The following is a 17,976-nucleotide window of genomic DNA, read 5'->3' as shown; positions in this document are numbered from 1 at the left end:
GTACAACAAAATGGATAAAATATGAGATAAGAGCTGTAATAGATGAAGAGATAGTTTGGCTTTCTGGAGAAGTGATAAGTTTGGTGAAATTAAGAAAGGCTTCATGGAGGAAACAGCATTTGGTTTGTATCAAATAGAATGAGTAAGGGGGTAATAAACATTACGTGCTTATTACATTACAAGCACGTAATGTTTGGCACTTGTTGCATATAAAAGTTAACTACCCATCTAGTATAATAACTTTCCCGTCTAGTATATCATTCTCATATTTTAGATGAGGAAGCAGGCTTAAAGAGGTTCTGTATAAAGGTCTCATAGGTACAAGTGGTGGAGTTGGTATTTCAGTGTCCAGGTCCAATAATGTGCTTGCGCTTGCTCATTGTGAGCCAGCTGTTCAGGTTTCAAGAATTTTAGCAAGCTAGTTAAACACAATCACTAAACAAATTATATGAATTAAAAAATTAAATACATTGTATTAATAGGTGTTTTAGATTTTATTTACGTTTAATTACATTATAAACTACAGTTTGAAATGTAAATTAAAGTTAAGCTACATAAGTTTAGAATACTGTTATTACCATTAAACCATAATATTTAATCTTGAAGTTATGTCTGTATCAATATAATACACTGCAATTGCATATCTCTTAGCCCTACAGATAGCCCATTTTTAGTTTGAGCTCAGCTATGTTATTGACACTACAGAAATTGGCAAATGCTGTATACAAATCAGGACTTGATTTTTGTTGATTGTCTAGACTTAAAAGTGATAGAGAAAATATTAATGCAGATTTGCCATGAGGCATTCGGGATTGAACCCATGTTCCCTGCAGTGAAAGTGTGGAGTCCTGACCACTGGACCACTGGGGAGCTCCCTTAATGCAGATTAAACACACTTATGTCTCTATCCTAACGTATTTTGAATAACACAAAATTTGAGGAATTAGTCTTCCACAATTGGAAAATCATTATCCAGTTTAGCAAGGGTTGTTCAGATTGATGAGCCAGTGAAGTCTTGACATATGTCTTCATTTCAGTTGTCTTAAGTCAGTAATGGGCACTAACTTTGTTAGGCACTTTCAAGTTTTGCTTTAATCCCTGCACTAACTCTCAGAGACAAAATTTATAGGTAGGAAAATGGAAACTAAGGTTAGCAATGCAACTAAAATCATCTGTTAAATGGAGAGAGAGAGGTATAGGTGACTCAGGCCAAATGAGAGTTTTTTACAATAATTGGGAGAAAGACATTGAGAGCCTGGATCAAGATAGTGGGAATGGGGAAATGTGATAGAAACATTTGCTGATAGTTATTTTTTTAAAAAAAACAAAAACTTAGAAAATACTGTGAGCAGCAGGTTAGGGTTTGGAGATATGTTGGCTTTTGGAAATAGTATTAGGGGTACCTGTGGTACAATCAGTTGATGGTAGGATCTTGGGCTCACGAGAGAGGTCTGTTGATAGAAATTTGGAGTTTCAGCCCTCAGTGTAGGTAAAGGCATGGATGAGTTTAAGATTCTTTAAGAATATTGGTAATAAAAATAATGGCCGAAATTATATGTTCTGTAGTGTCTCTAGTATGCAGGTGTCCTGAATACATATTTTTATGTATGTTTTCATTTAATTCTATCATTGTGGTATAGGTACAAGTTACCTCAGTTTTACAGATGAAGACTTCAGAGAACTCTAAAGAGTAAATACTTCTGCACAGTTACCCAAACTAAGAAAGCAGAGCTGATGTTCTACTTACTGTGGTTCCAGAGCCAACGTGCAGTGAGAGAAGAGGGCCAAAGAAAGAACCCCCAGCAGTAACACAGTTTAAAGGATGAATTAAAGAGGGAGCAAGTGAGAGAGATTGACAGGGAGTAGTTTGAATTTTAAAGAGAACCAGGAAAGGGCTATATCTTGAGTCGAATTTCAAACAGTGGGGTATAATCAACTTATTCAGAGACTGCAGAGAGGTAGCAGATGACTGCAAATGCCAACAACTATCTGAGTAAAAGTAACATGAGAGTGCTTTGTTAAGGGTTTGAAGGTTTTGTCCTCCACACATTATTCAACAGACTCTGCATTTGTTGTTTCTGTAGTTTTCTAACCCTTCCCAACCTGCGAAGTTTTCCAAGCTGTCTATTCCAACCAAGTCTTAAAGAGATTTAAGGAAGTAAGACCAGCTTCTGTTTAGTCATTATTGGCTGTTTTGGTGAATTAGACCATATAACAGTTTCTGAAATACAGTTGAGTATTGAAAATGTCAGTATTCTGGTTCTTTTTTCTTTTTTAGATTTATTTATGCACTGGGTCTTGGTTGGTTGTGTGGTGGGCTTTTTCTAGTTGCAGTGAGCGGGGGCTGCTGTCTAGTTGTGGTGCGATGGCCTCTCATTGCAGTGGCTTCTGTTGCAGAGCGCAGGCTCTAGGTGCGCAGGCTTCAGTAGCTGCTGCCCTAGGCCCTATGGTTGTGGCGCACAAGGCTTAGTTGCTCTGAGGCACGTGGAATCTTCCTGGACCACGGATGGAACCTGTGTCCCCTGCATTGGCAGGTGGATTCCTCTCAACTGTACCACTAGGGAAGTCCAGTATTCTGCTTTTGATAGGGGTAAAGATTGATCTAGAGGGCGCCATTTTTCCAGACCTGAATAGTTTGGGACAAGGAGTGGTTAACAGTTTTAGAATCATTTACTATTTGTATTTACTCTGTGTAGTATAAACCAAGAATTACTGAGATGTGAACTATTTTGCTTATCTACCAGAAGTAAAGATTAGTCCTATAAGTTTTCAGACTTTTTAACATCACAGTGTTTTTTTTTTTCTGCTCCAAACACTTGCTCAGAACCCCATGAATGTGTGTGCTGTGCTAAGTTGCTTCAGTTGTGTTCGACTCTTTGCAATCCTATGGACTGTAGCCTACCAGGCTCATCTGTCCATGGGCATTCTCCAGGCAAGAATCTTGGAGGGGGTTGTCATGCCCCCCTCCAGGGGTCTTCCCAACCCAGGGATTGAACCCAGGTCGCCTGTTTTACAGGAGGATTCTTACATGCTCAATGTTTTTTTTCCCCTCTGGGTGATCTTCAGAGTACCTCCTCTGTGAAGCAGAATTGGGAACCCACTGTGTGACAGGAATTTTTTTTAATGGAACGAATGGTGCAAGGAGGTGGAATTGGGAGTTGGGGTGATCTGTTCTGAAACTGAAGAACTGAAAGGAATCTGCTGCTTCAACATCTCATCTAGATGTATTGGTTATTTAGCCTTGGAGGAAGGGAGGGATTAAGAAAACATCTCACAGAAGCTGGGGATGCTACAGCACTGGCTTTGACTGCCTTAAAGAACTGTATGATAAGGACTGACACCTGCACTGGTTAGGAACTTCATGTAGAGGAGAAAAAGCTCTGTTAGAATTAGGGAAAGCAAATGTGATCTCTTCACCATTGAATTCTGCAAGCCTGCAGGAGCTGACAGCTAGCTCAGTAAATAGTGCCCTAATACTTTTCATCCCTTGCTGAATAAACAATCCCTAATTGAACTAACTTACTCCATTTAACCCTAGGGAGGAGATATAGATAAAATAGTATAAGATAGTGTGTATTGGAGGAGGTGTCTTAGATGAAACAGTATAGGATAGTGTGATTAAAGTGCTAATTTTACAGTATGAAACTAAGTACAGAAGAAAAGGATAGGAAGACCAGGGTCGTCATTTTTATGGAAGACTGGAGTTGAGTTGGGTCTAGAAGGACATGTATATAGAAAAAGAGTGTGGAAAGAAAGATGAGGGAAGAAAATGGCTAAGTCTTCAAGTTTCAGCTGTTGAATGTTGGTGGGGGGCGGGGAGGGAAGAAGCAGGCAGTTGCTCTTTCCAACTCTTGCATTTACTGCTGTTGTAATACCTGTTGGTTCTTATGAAACAAGATATTTAATACTCTGCTACATGTGTCAAAGCTGAAAATTTTGGACAGATAACTTGTGTAATACATGAAGTCATTTATAAAGGGTAGACATATATAAGCTTTTGTCTTCATGTGGACCTTTTTGGCAGTTGGTGTGGATAGCATACTGAGTTTTTAATTTATGTTAAATTTGCTGTGTGCCAATTTTATATTAACATTTGCACATTTCCCATTGCATTTGTTTTTTCACTGGAAAATATAACCTAATTATAAAAAACTGTAGCAAATGAAAGCTGACCCATAGTTCCTCTGCTCTGACAAAACCACTCATCATTTTGACTGATTTTCCTACACAGTTCAGTGGTTTATGTAGTTATCATATTCTATATAGTATTTAATCCTGCTTTTTCCCCCTTGACACTTCAGGTATTTACTCATATTTAGCCATTTTTTTGCACGTTTATATAAGGCACTTTGCATATGTTATTGCAGACGCCTTATAACAATCCTATAGAATAGTTAAGATTATGTTTGGCTTTTTTTTTTTATCCCCACTGTGAAGCTCAAGGAGGGGAGGGGATCCTGATTGGGGATCCAACCACCAGGGATGGAACCTGGGTGCCGAGCAATGGAAGCAGAGTCCTCCTAACCATTGGATGCTGGGGAATCCCCAAGATTGTTTTCATTTTTACAATTAGGGAATTGAGATTCAAAAAGGAATAACTTTCTTAAGAGACTGGCTGGGTCGTAAAAGAGCTGGAATTTGTTTTGCCCCAAAGCTTTTTGTTCTTTGGTCTTGTGAATCTTCACATTTGTCATTTAAAGTAAAGTAGCTAACAGCAATGATCTATTATCTATTGATGCCTATAGCCAGTCACCTCTTTGTTGCCTATATGAGGAGAACATAATTAATTGAAACTTAAACCTTTATTTAAGCACTTAGGTTTAAAACTTCCCTCATCACAAGCATCAAAAGGGAGCAAATTGTATCTACCTAAGCTTGTGAGAGTTGCTGCTAATGACAGCAGGAGTAAGGGAGAACATAAATGGTTCTTTGGGTTTTTGTTTTAGGTTTTAGAAATTTTATTTACTGTTTATCTTTGGCTGTGCTGGGTCTTTGTTGCTGTGTGTAGCCTTTCTCTAGTTGTACACAGGTTTCCTGCAGAGCATTGGCTCTAGAGCGCCAGTTCAGTAGTTGTGGCACACGGGCTTAGTTGCTCTGGGATCAAATCCACCTCCACTGCATTGGCAGGCAGACTCTTAACTACTGGACCACCAACTAGGAAGTCCTGCAAGTTACCATTTACATGACAGATTCTTGTCCTTCCTCTCCTACTGAGTGAGCACCTTTGAAGCTGAGGCTTTGGAATCTGCATTTTCTCAGCTCCATAGTTGATTCCTTGTATTTAAATTATGAATGTCATTAGGTAGTTTTTTGTGTGTCCCCCACCTCAGATTCCTCATGCTTATTTTTCCTGGAAGTTTCTTCCTTTGGCCTAAAGTTTTCCCAGTCTCTGCCTGCTAGTCTCAAGACTTGATGTTTGGAAACAATGTTAGAAGTCATATGTGTCTGGTAAGCCTGGCTGTATACCTTCTTATACTGTGGCCTACCTTGAGGCTGAAAGGGTCTTTTGAGTAGTATTTTTCATCAGCTATCAATATTACAAGCCTCCAGTAAATTGCCTGTAATTGTTCATTAAAAGGTGGCAGTGTAACTGAATATCCTGCATGTAACTTTATGCTGTAATCTACTCCTCAGAGACATTATGGCTACTTCTAAGAGGCTTTAATGTTTTTAAGTTTTAGCTTATTTTATTGTATCTTCCTTTTTATGAGCACCTTAATTGTTCAGAGTTGTTAGATAATTTAAAGGAATAAGATTTAGTGACCACTATCCATCCTGAAGTTGTCCAAAGATGTTAACTGATTTTTAAAGGTAATTAGTTTTGGGGGATTGTGGGAAGGGATTCTGTGAAGTATATTATGTATGACGGGCCTTTTAAAAAACTTAGGTATTTATATATTGTTCATTAGGTTGGTATTATTGATGACCATGAATCATAGAGTCTGTGGTTTTGTTAACGTACTAGTGAAAAGCCTAGGACCCTTTTCTGACTCTTAGTGATTTGAGCAAGTAAACCTTTTGAGCCTTAGTATTTTATGAAAATAGGGGGGAAATCTTACTGAGTTGTTAGGATTCAGTTCAGTTCAGTCGCTCAGTCGTGTCCAACTCTTTGCAACCCCATGAATTGCAGCACGCCAGGCCTCCCTGTCCATCACCAACTCCCAGAGTTCACTCAGACTCAACGTCCATCGAGTCAGTGATGCCATCCAGCCATCTCATCCTCGGTCATCCCCTTCTCCTCCTGCCCCCAATCCCTCCCAGCATCAGAGTCTTTTCCAGTGAGTCAACTCTTCGCATGACATGGCCAAAGTACTGGAGTTTCAGCTTTAGCATCATTCCCTCCAAAGAAATCCCAGGGCTGATCTCCTTCAGAATGGACTGGTTGGATCTCCTTGCAGTCCAAGGGACTCTGAAGAGTCTTCTCCAACATCACAGTTCAAAAGCATCAATTCTTCGGCGCTCAGCCTCTTCACAGTCCAACTCTCACATGCATATATGACCATAGGAAAAACCATAGCCTTGACTAGACGGACCTTAGTCGGCAAAGTAATGTCTCTGCTTTTGAATATGCTATCTAGGTTGGTCATAACTTTTCTTCCAAGGAATAAGCGTTTAATTTCATGGCTGCAATCACCATCTGCAGTGATTTTGGAACCCCCAAAAATAAAGTCTGACACTGTTTCCACTATTTCCCCATCTATTTCCCATGAAGTGATGGGACCGCATGCCATGATCTTAGTTTTCTGCATGTTGAGCTTTAGGCCAACTTTTTCACTCTCCTCTCTCACTTTCATCAAGAGGCTTTTTGGTTCCTCTTCACTTTCTGCCATAAGGGTGGTGTCATCTGCATATCTGAGGTTATTGATATTTCTCCTGGCAGTCTTGATTCCAGCTTGTGTTTCTTCCAGTCCAACGTTTCTCTTGTTAGGATTAAATATATATATATGACTGAAGTATTTGCATACAGGTCTTTTATTAATATTATCCATAATCTCAGGCATATAAACATATATACATAAATATACATATATTTGTGTTTATTTTGGGTCAAACATCAAATTCTTCAGTAACTTTTGATACAGTACTTAATAATGCCGCTGGGTCCCCATTCTTGGAACAGACTGAGGAGGGCGCAATACTGAAAGACATCAGTTAAAAGGAGTCTGTAGCAAAGTTCTATTGAGAGATCACAGTGGCTTGGGCTAGAGAGGTATTCATGGAGGTGTCTAGGATGGTTCCACTGGAAATTTTTGAAGGTCGAACTGGAGGCTGTATAATTTATCAAATAGCTGGGAAGCAAATTCAGTGATTGCTTCATTTTCTGAACTTACTGTCAAATGCTGGGAGCTGGGGGGGTTTGACTGACAAGCTATTAAAAAACCTTATTTGTTAAATTGTATTCTGAAGTGTTTTCAGAAATTGGTTTTATTGTAAAATTAGTTTTTGTTCAAATGTATTTCTTATTGGAGAATCAGTTATTTTTGAAGAATAACTGAAAAAATGTAATCTGTCTTACCCTTTGTTCTGTTACCAGTTAGACTTACTATTCAGTGCTTGAAAATAGTAGATTATCCAGGCTTTTACTTCTAACCCTTTTGGTGAAATGTATATAGGAGTTCAGCTACTAACTCGTTATAAATGTGATGGTCGGAAAAGTTAATAGTTAAATGCATTTACTTCATCCTGGTGCTCCTATGTCACTTCTAGAAGTTTATTTCAACTAAATGTCCATTTCTGTACCTAGAAAATCTTCAAAAGGGAGAAGATAGAAGATACTTTAAATAAAATACTATAGCTCTGCTTTAAATTAAAGAATTAATGGAAGATATTTTTGTTCCTTCTTTATGGGGAAGGCAGAATATTAATTTATATACAGCTTGTGATCTTTCTGCCCTTAGACTCAGGTAGTGCATATATTAACAGCATCAGGGATTATTAAGATTGTTTTCAGGGAGTTCCTTGGCAGTCTGGTGATTAGGACTCCACGCTTTCACTGCCGAGGGCAGGAGTTCAATTCCTGGTCATCAGGGAAATAAGATCCCACAAACCTCAAAGTGGGACCAAAAAAAAGATTTATTCCGTAAACCATATAAAACAGTGGAAGTTATTTTAGTATAATCCTACTTTTTCATGTTAAGCTGTCTACCATTTTCTTATTTTCAGCCAGAGGTTGTGAAGTGTGTGTTCTTATCTACCAAGGACCATGGGGACATAAGATTTAGTTGAGGGCTGTTAAGTAAATTTTATTTCAGAAGATAGACATCAGATTTTAAAGTTAATAAAATTATATCTGATGAATAGATGTATGTGTGCCTGTTGTGTTTGTGGCCCACTTAAAAGTGGGGAGAGGAGTGGTAGTAGAGATGAGAAAGGATATTAAGCTAAATAGAGGGAAAATTAAGCAGATTTAAAGAATCTCAGAGATTTAAAATGTGCAGACTTTAAGTAACATTGCCACTTTGTGGCCTTTAGGATATTTCCTCTAGAGATGGATTTTTGCATTTTATAGTCATAGATGTAAGGTGAGAAGAGACTAAAATGTGATGGATAGATGGTGTATTAACCTCTAGTTGTTTAAGTGACAGACCAGATATTGAGGCCTAGAAACTTCTTCCCCTGGCTTATATATTCTTAGTTAATATCTTTACATTTATTTAATTTCATAAGATTTTTTCCTTTATTGAACAATGAACAATGGAATTGTGAACTGATTTAAAGATTAGGTGAATGTTCTAGTGGGAATTTTGTAATGCAGTGTGAATTCAGTAAAATCTTGCTCTGCTATTTTCCTTTATTCCTTATTATATCACAGTATATTATAAAGCTCTGGGAGTGCATCTTCCTTCCTTTTAGCATTTGGTCTGTTTTCTGTTTAACTAGGACTTCATGATTAATTTTGTGTTTGTACTTGGGGATCTTATACAGGGGCTTAACCTAGACTGGCCACTCCAGCCTGTTCCTACCACTGATCACACTATAGCTGCCTTGCACATGGCACTAGGTTTAAAAAATGTGATAGATATAGGCTGCAAGAGGACACCACGGCGGGGAAAGCCAATATGCCTTACCACTTCCCCTGCTTCGGTGGATCAGTAGCATCTCCGTGTATAAAAGCTGGAGTGTCCAGCAAGACTCAAGTACATTTTGTGCTTCTGGCAATTCCAGCTGGGACCTGCACCCATTGGAGGTCTCAGCTTCTTTTATGTGTTCTGCTCTTTCCTTTTATTGTCTGTCTATCATCATTCTTCTGTCTCACCCCCAGGTTTTTCTTTATTAAATATTACCACGGTAGCACTGGTTGATTAGAAATGTTATAAATGCATCTGACAAATGAAGTCTCGACCATAGATTGTCAAAGCAATCAATTTATTGGGATTCCTGCAGTAATAGGAAGTAGTCAAACAAGTAAAACAAAAGGCCTGTTGTAAGAGAAGTATTTTATAGAAACCTAAAAGGTTTCAATGTCTCAAAATGGTTAAAATAATGGTCCTTGTGTTAGAATCTTTTCTGTCATTTTTTCTCATTTTAAAAGACTTGTAAAAAGCTGATAGGCATATGTTTCTTTTTCTTTTGCTAAAATACTCTCATGTTTGATTATTTTAGTATAGATATGAGGAAATAAACACATTTCAAAGTTTTATGAGTTGTTAAACATAAACTTCTTTTTTCTTGGCTACAGCTGCAAGTGGGGTCTTAGTTCCCTGCCCAGAGATCGAACTAACACCCTCTGCATTGGAAGTGCAGAGTCTTAACCACTGGACCGCGAGGGAAGTCCCCAAACATAGCTTTTTAATGCAGCCAATTTTTGCAGAATTAAATGAATTGTCCCACATTTTATTAGCTTTTTATCTTGACATAATTTCAAATTTGGAGAAATTTAAAGAACAGTGCAAAGAACTCCCAAATAGTCTTCACCCAGATTACCAGTGTAATATTCTGCTACATTTGTTTTGTCATTTTCTTTGAAGATGTGTGTGAAATTTTTTTGTGGACCATTTGAAAGTAAATTCCAAGGCATCGTGCCCTTTTTCTCTTCAATACTTTGCTGTGTAGTTCCTAAAAAGAAGAGCATGCATTTTTGACCACAGTGCAGTTTTTCAGAATCAAGAAATTTAACATTGATGCAGTACTGTTGTCTAATCTACAGATGGTATTCATATTATTACCAGTTGTCTTAATGTCCTTGGTAGCAGTTTTTTTGTGGTCCAAGGCCCAGTACAGGACCTTTCAGTTTTATGTCTTTTTAGTCTCTTAGTCTGCAGTTATACACACATAATCACACACCAGCATCCCACCCATTTGCCCTTTTTGTTTATTACATGATATTTCTGAAGAGTATATGAATTCTGTTTTTGTAGATATTGCTCTCGGTTTGTCTAAAGTTTCTTTTCCTCATAGTGTACAATCAGATTATGCTTTTCTGACAGGAATACTGCGTAAGTGACTGTCCTCAGCGCATCACATTAGGAGGCATAAGATGTCTGTTTATGTTATTATTGGTAGTGTTTACTTTGATCACTTAAGGTATTCATGTGGTTCTTCATTGCAAAGGTACTGTTTTCCTTTCAATAAGTGGGAAAATAGTTTGAGACTATAAATAAATCTTGCTCCTCATCAGATATTCACCTTTTAGATTTAGCATCCATTCTTGCCCAGTTAAGATATTACTAAGATAGTTGTTCACTTATCATTAAGGCTGTGTAATGCTCACATCATCATAGATTTGGGCAGTCATGGGCCCTTCAAGCAGGGTCATCTGATTCATTTCTGTTTCTAGCCAAGTTGTGGATCTTTGTTGTTGTGTTTTGATTTTCTTTTTTGGCTGTGCTATATGGTTTGCCGGATCTTAGTTCCCTGACCAGGGATCAAACTTGATCAGGGGTCAAACTCATGTCCCATGCAGTGGAAGTGTGAAGTCCTAACCACTGGACTGCTGGGGAATTCCCCTTAGTATTTTTTTCTTTTTCTAATGTTTAAAATACCTAGCACTATTAAAAATCTCGTTAATCATTTACAGTTTTATTATTATTTCTATTTACAGTTTTATTATCGGTGCCAAATTCATTTTACTTTTCAAGATGTGAATGCTTAAGTATCTTTACAATTTCCGAGAAGATGGATATTTATTTGTAAATGTGTAAACTTATTTGTGTACACATCAAAATTAGTATTTGGAAGTAGAAGAGCAGTTTAATCAGCTTGCAGAATTGGATCAATGTGATATTTTCTTGATGTTGATTAGGAGATTTAGGCAGCTAATGCCATTTGTTGTTTGCATGAAATTTCCATAATTTAAAGCAGTGGTCCCCAACCTTTTTGGCACCAGAGATCAGTTTTGTGGAAAACAATTTTTCCATAGTGTGGGGGTGGGAGTGGTTTTGGTTTTGCCCCCACCCTGGCCCCTGCCCTACCACAGCTGCTCACCTCCTGCTGTATAGTATGGTTCCTGACAGACTGTGGGGTGGGGTGGTGTTTTAGGACCCTTAATTTAAAGTAAACCTTCTGTCACACAGGTTTACATTAGGACACAGGTGGTATTTGCCTTCTTGGTATAATTGTGTGGTTAAATTCAGGAATAGTTTTGTTGGAGGCAAAGTTGAACACAGGTGTTTGTGGCTTTAGTATCATATTATATAAGGAGAAACAAACTTTGTTTATAATAAGTGCAGTTTTACAGTGCTGTTTTGAATTTCTTTTCACTAAATATTTTAAATGTTGTAATTGCCAAGCCGCTGGGCACATGGAGATTTTAGTTCCTCAACCAGGGATTGAACCCGTGCCCATTGCAGTGGAAGCATGGAGCGCTAACCTTTGGACCACCAGGGAATTTCCTATAAATGTATTTCTTAGGGGAAAACAGATTTGGCAGAGTCTAGGTTTTCTAATTTAGCAGTACAATTTGGAGCATATAAGTTTATTTGTATTCTTGGGGCCACATTATATTAAAATAAGAAATAGTAGGCAGAATTTTTCCCCCAGTATTTTTTTTTGTCTTTCTACCAGTCCATTTTATTTTTTGATGCATTACAAAGAAGTTGTCATTATCAGTACAGTTCACCCCTAAACATTTCAGCATACATGTCATTATTAGAGCTCAGTATTTGTTTTATGTACTTTTTGAGTTTAACTTACATGAAATGCACAAGTGTATATTTATGGAATGCTGACAAACGTACCTACCTGTGTAACTCAAACTCCTATGAAGATATAGAATGAGGACTTCCTGGTGATCTAGAGGTTAAGACTTTGTCTCCCAACGTAAGAGCTGCAGGTTCAATCCCTGGTGGGGAGCCAAGATCCCACCCACCTCTCACTAAAAATCCAAAACGTAACACAGAAGCAACAGATTCAATAAGGACTTTAAAAATGATCTACATCAAAAATAATAATTTAAAAAAGATACAAAAAACATTCTAGAAGTTTCCCTCATGCCCCTTCTTAGTCATTCCCACCCCTGCTTCACCAAAGACAACTACTTTTCTAATTTTGTCCCCATTGATTTGTTTTCCCTGTTATAAAACTTCTCATAATTGGAGTCATGCATTATGTGTTCATTCTTTTTGTTTAAGGCTTCCTTCATTCAGCATGTCTTTGAGAACTACTTTTCCTTTGAACTGCTTTTCTTTTAGATCTTCAGTACTTAAATTCAGAGCTAGGAGGGTGCTCCCAGATCCATAAAAAAGCAGATCTCTATATGCTGAAATTGAACAGTCTGCAGGACGTATTAAGTCAGGGGGGAGAAAGCAAAGTGAAGGGAGTGTTATATGCTACTTGTGAAAAGCAAAAAACAATATCAGCTTTTATGTGCGTAACATAACTCAGGAAGGACAGGAGGAACTGGTAATAGAAATTGCCTCTAGGGATTTTCCCCAGTTTTTTGAGATATAATTGATACAGCATTGTTAAATGTGTACTACAGCATAGTTATTTGATAAAAGTGTATATTGAGAAATGCTTACCACAATAAGTTAATTAACATCCATTACCATTTTTTTTCTTGTGATAAGAACCAGAATTTTATTTAAAAGTCAATTGTAGCCTGTTATCCTCTGCCAAACTTGTAAGTAAGTGTGTGAGTGTAATTGAAGACCTTTTCTTTGCTTTCTAGGAGGTTTTGGTTGAGTTGGGACTAATTTTCTATGAAATAAAACAAATTTTCAACTGTGGTTGCAGATTTAGAAGGACCTTTAAAACTGCAGTGGTTAAGGAGGTCTCAAGAAAGGAGTTTTGAACTGTACCCTAAAGGTCAGAAAGCTAGGTATTCTAAGCATTCTTGGCTTAAAACTATAAGAATGAGATTTAATCAAGAAACATGAAAAAAGTCCATATTTCCTGAAAGGAAAGATAGATTTTGATTAGCAACAGAAGAGAGGTTAGATAAATAGTATTCATCCAAATTAAGAAAGACTGAACTAGGTAGATAAGTTTAAGATTGATAGGAGAAAAATTCTGTAAAGCAATTATACGTCAATAAAAAAAAAGGAAAAAGAAACAATTGATAGAACCTACTGTTATAGCATAGGATGCATTCAGTATTTCGTAATAACCCATGATGAAAAAGAATATATGTAACTGAATCACTTTACTATATGCTTGAAACTAGCACAACATTGTAAATCAGCTATGTTTCAATTAAAAAAAAAAGACTGATATGAGCATTGATGTGCTGTTGAAAGTTTCATTTTGGTCAGTGCCAGAGGTTTTTTTAGTTGGAATTTTCCTATTATAAATATTATATCCATCAAAACTTTGGGACAGTTATATAGAAAGTGTGTGTAGGGGTCAATATTGCAGCTCAGGAACATCAGGATTTTTGAGGTCCCTTATTTATGTTGGATTTAATTTCTTTTTTCTTTTTCCTTTTTCAAATTGTTGAGTTTGAATTCCAGAAATAGCATGTGGGTGAATTTTGTTAATTTTATTGTTTGAAATTTCCAAATGACTTATTTTGAAAATAATATTCCACTTCTTTGTATGTTGGTGAGTTTATCTCTGAATTCCAGACACGTCCAATAGGACATCACAAAAAGATAACTGCTCCTTCTGAATAGTTTACTATTTTTCATATCCATGGAGTAATTTAGTGGTAGGGTAGTCAGTTCACCACAAAGCCTCACTTCACTTTGTTGACTTTTGGATAAATATTCCTACATGTTGTAGACAAAGAACCACATAGCCATGGGTTTGGAATCTTGGTTCTTGGGAAACCTTGGTCAAGTAACTATTTTGAGTTTTAGTTTTTTATCACTAAAGCGGGAGTAGTTCAGTAGTTGCGGGTTGGTTATGAAGATCATTATGTACAGCGCCTGGAATGTGGTAGCCCATAAGTGGTAGTTGGCTTTTTTGGTTGTTTAAATAGGAATATTTAACTTCAGAACCATAGTTACCATAAGGTGAATAGGAGCAAATGACTACTTACGTAGCTTGATGAATTGAGTCTTAAGTTCAGGTATGTGCGCTTGCTCCTAATCACTTAATGCTTTTTGCTTTTGTTTTTTGCTTTTAAAAGGCATGTGGATTTAGTTGTATGTTTTAAAATTCCTTTGTGAGGTAGTATGTGAAATGGAATGATGTTTAGGGTAAATTTATGAAAAGCTCATAAAAGGATGATTCTTAGTAAGAAAGGAGCATTTAGATTTATTTCAGGGAAAACATAAGTATTGCATTCAGTTTTCAAAATCCATTTCTGAGTGGATTTTAAACTCTCCCTTGGGGAAAAGGATGATTTTCTTGCCTGCTATGGAGTAAGAGCTTTCTGTATGTCAGCTCATTAATTCTCCCACGGCCTTGATACATATCCTCACTTTACCAAAAACAAGAAGGAAATTGACGCCTGTGAATATGTTTAATGCCTTGGGACTAATATAGGAGGACTCCAGTATTGTTTAGGGCTTACGCAAGAAAAATAATTTCATATTAATTAGGGTTCATGAGTGTTAGTACTTCAATTTAAAATATTAGAAGTAGAGCTTCCCTGGTGGCTCAGTGGTAAAGAACTCACCTGTCAATGCAGGAGACACAGGGTTGATCCCCTGATCTGGGAAGATCCCATATGCTATGGAGCAGCTAAGCCTGTGGGCCACAACTACTAAGCCTGTGCTCTAGAGCCCGGGAGCTGCACCTACTGAAGCCCATACCCCGAGCCCATGCTCTGCAACAAGAGAAGCTGCTGAAGTGAGAAGCCCTCACACCGCAACTAAACAGTAGCCATGGCAGCAGCAAAGACCCAGTACAGCCAAAAATAAATAAAATTTTAAAATAAAATAAAATATTAGAAGTAAAGAGTCTTTACCTGTGGGGAATCTTCTGTTTAGCTCAAATAATTTTCTGTAGTGTTATTCTATGAAGGTTTAATTCTTGCTCAGTTAAGTTTTAACTAACCATTTCAATTTTTTTTTTTAACTTCTATAGGAACGTCAAGGTCGTGGGAAATAAGAGGCAGTTCTGCACAGACTGCAGCAACGGTTGCATCTGCATATCCTAAGAGGAAAAAAATGACCTTCAAGAGAATTAGGACTTTTTTCTTAATTTCATTGACTTCAGAGACGATTGCAGACTTGCAGTTTAAGTATTGGAATTTCACAAAAGACATAGGACTTAACTGGAAAATGAAAAAAAAAGAAAAAGGAAAAACTAAACAAAAAATCCCTCTAGGTAGTTTAGGTGAAAAATGTCCCTTTTATTTTGGCTTTGGTTGTGATTTCAGAGCATAATGCTTTGTTTTTTTGTCTTTTTACTATGTTTTTCGGATTTTAAAGTCCGTAAGTACATACAGTTTTCTCTAATTTTTAAACCCTTTCCTCCCCCCGTTTTGACATTTGCACTTGGAGAACACTTGAGTTTTGAAGGTTTTGGGCATCCACCCCAGAAAGTGGGAATTTGGTTTTTTCCTTCCGAACTGGAAGAACATTTTTATGAAGAATTTCTGTCTTGGAGAATTTAACAGTGTTACCCAAGGTTGTGTCTTTAAGGGTGGTTCATTTTCTCTGACCCTTTGTTACTCAAAGTAAAGTACTAGGAGTCCTAAGAAATGTTCTGTTCTTGTACATTATACTGATTAAGTCAGGATTTATTTGATTTCAAAGCTAAGAACAGTGGTAAAAACTTGTTTACAGAAATGCATTTTGGAAGAGAAAAATATTGTAAAAACGTGTAGTGAATGTTTCTTCAGTTTCTTGTTCAGCCAATGAGGAAAGGGCATTGCCTTTCTTTTTACCATTAATCACTTCTCAATAAACGTGAGATCCTGTTGAGCATCACTTCTAGTACCATTTATTAGTATTATTTGATTTGCTATGTTTTGTGAGAGCTTTGGAGTACAAGGAGTTTCATGAGGTGAGACAGCAACCATTTTTAGCAAGTTCACTGAGATGGAATAGTTCAGGAATTGCTTTGTACCCAGAGTTGGATAACCATGACCACTGCAAAGCAGGGTAGGCCAATATTCATATTCTGGATACTTCTGAGAAGGTAGTGCCCCTGCTATGCTAAATTGTTCAACAAATATTTGATTGTGTATCTTTATTAGTTGCCAGGCAGGCACTGTGCTAATAACCCTATAGTAACCTGGCCACATATCTTCTGTGCAAAATAGGTAGAGCCCAGTATCAAGGATATATAGTTTAATCTGAAATATGACTGACTGAGGCAGGATTCCATGTGTCCCAAGAATAAGAAATTCCAATAGGCTTGGATCTTTGTGAACCATGTAACCATAAGGGTAATTGATTCATCATTATTTATTTTCTAAGGTTTGGAGATTCTCTTTTTCTTACAGATTTTTACCCTTAAGGTGTCTCAGTTAAATGTAAAAACTTCCATAATAAGAAAGGATTCAGGAAATAGATTATAATACTGTTGGATCGTGTTTTGCCCTCAAATGATTTATTCATCCCATTCTACACAACCCAGGCTACTAACTCATAAATTGCTGATAATAATAATTAGCATTATTGTTAACACTTAGAGTTGAGAACTTTGCTCTGCCTGAGACACGGTCCAGTATATCTAGATATTCCTATTTGCTAAGCTTTCTGAAATGCATTCCCCCCAAATCAGGGAGTCCTTTGTGCTTTTATCAGTTTGAGGATGCCCAGTTTCGAATTGGAAATGTAACATTTATTGCACTCAAGTTAAGCTGAGACTTCTGTGACTTCTAGAGGACTCCCATGGGGTTAATGGAGGTTTAGTATTTCACTTTTGAAAGGGAAAAAATATCCTGAGAAAAGCAAATTCAAAATCAGTTTCAGCTAGATTTTCCTACATTGTATTCAAGTTGGATATGAGATCATTTAAGATGCCTTTCTGCAATTCAAAATGTTACTGCCTCAGTATTTAAGCCAGTCTTTATTTTTACATCACATAAAAAATACTGGTATGGCTTTGAGGACAAGCTGAAAGGAATTTGGAGCCTTTAAAAAGGCTGTTCACTTGAGTGAGTATTGAGGGAGTCAGGATGTTAGATTTGTGTATTTTTTTTTTTTAAAAAAACATTGGACTTTTAATATATAAGTAGTATAAAAATTAGATTATATTCGCTCTTAAAAAGTTTGTTCAAAAGTTGGTTTGGTGAAGATCCCCAAATGCAGCTAAACTAGTTCTCTCATTTGCTAATGACAACTTTGCCAGTGGAAATTGTTGACTTTTGACTATTCGCCCTTGTTGACTTTTGACGGTTTGCCCTTAATGCTTTGTTTGTCATTTGTGAATGTAAGACTCCAGCAGCCATGCTTGTTTACCTTTCTCCTTTGTTGAATATGAAGGGAAACTGAACAGTCTCACAGCGTGCCATCAGTGTTAACTCAGAGCATTTTAAATCTTTAATGTGAACAAACTGTGTGTCTCACATTCACTTGATTTAATACTTAATTGGCTACCTTTCTCCAACCATGTTCCATTTTTTAAAAACTTAACTTTGCAAAAATGGTGTGAAGAGTTCTCATATACCCTTCACTCAGCTTCCCCTAAATGCTAACA

The 17,976-nt window shown here is 37.1% G+C and overlaps 1 protein-coding gene across 2 annotated transcripts in view; it reads left to right on the top strand.

The window, feature by feature from the left end:
- The window catches only part of YTHDF2 (YTH N6-methyladenosine RNA binding protein F2), a 30,357-nt gene extending 14,098 nt beyond the window's left edge, over positions 1 to 16,259 (top strand). The window contains exons 5-6 of one of the 2 annotated variants that reach the window (XM_069578823.1): positions 287 to 296; positions 15,412 to 16,259. In XM_069578823.1, the coding sequence (XP_069434924.1) occupies positions 287 to 296; positions 15,412 to 15,484 (83 nt within the window). In that variant the 3' untranslated portion in view covers positions 15,485 to 16,259. The remainder of the gene's footprint in view (positions 1 to 286; positions 297 to 15,411) is intronic. The other variant, XM_069578822.1, reaches the window with a different exon arrangement.
- Positions 16,260 to 17,976: the final 1,717 nt, after the last annotated feature.

Source organism: Ovis canadensis, chromosome 2, assembly GCF_042477335.2.
Source record: "Ovis canadensis isolate MfBH-ARS-UI-01 breed Bighorn chromosome 2, ARS-UI_OviCan_v2, whole genome shotgun sequence".
In the NCBI taxonomy this organism is placed as follows: domain Eukaryota; kingdom Metazoa; phylum Chordata; class Mammalia; order Artiodactyla; family Bovidae; genus Ovis; species Ovis canadensis.
The sequence above is the reverse complement of the archived record's forward strand: the minus strand, read 5'-3'. Positions and strand labels throughout refer to the sequence as shown.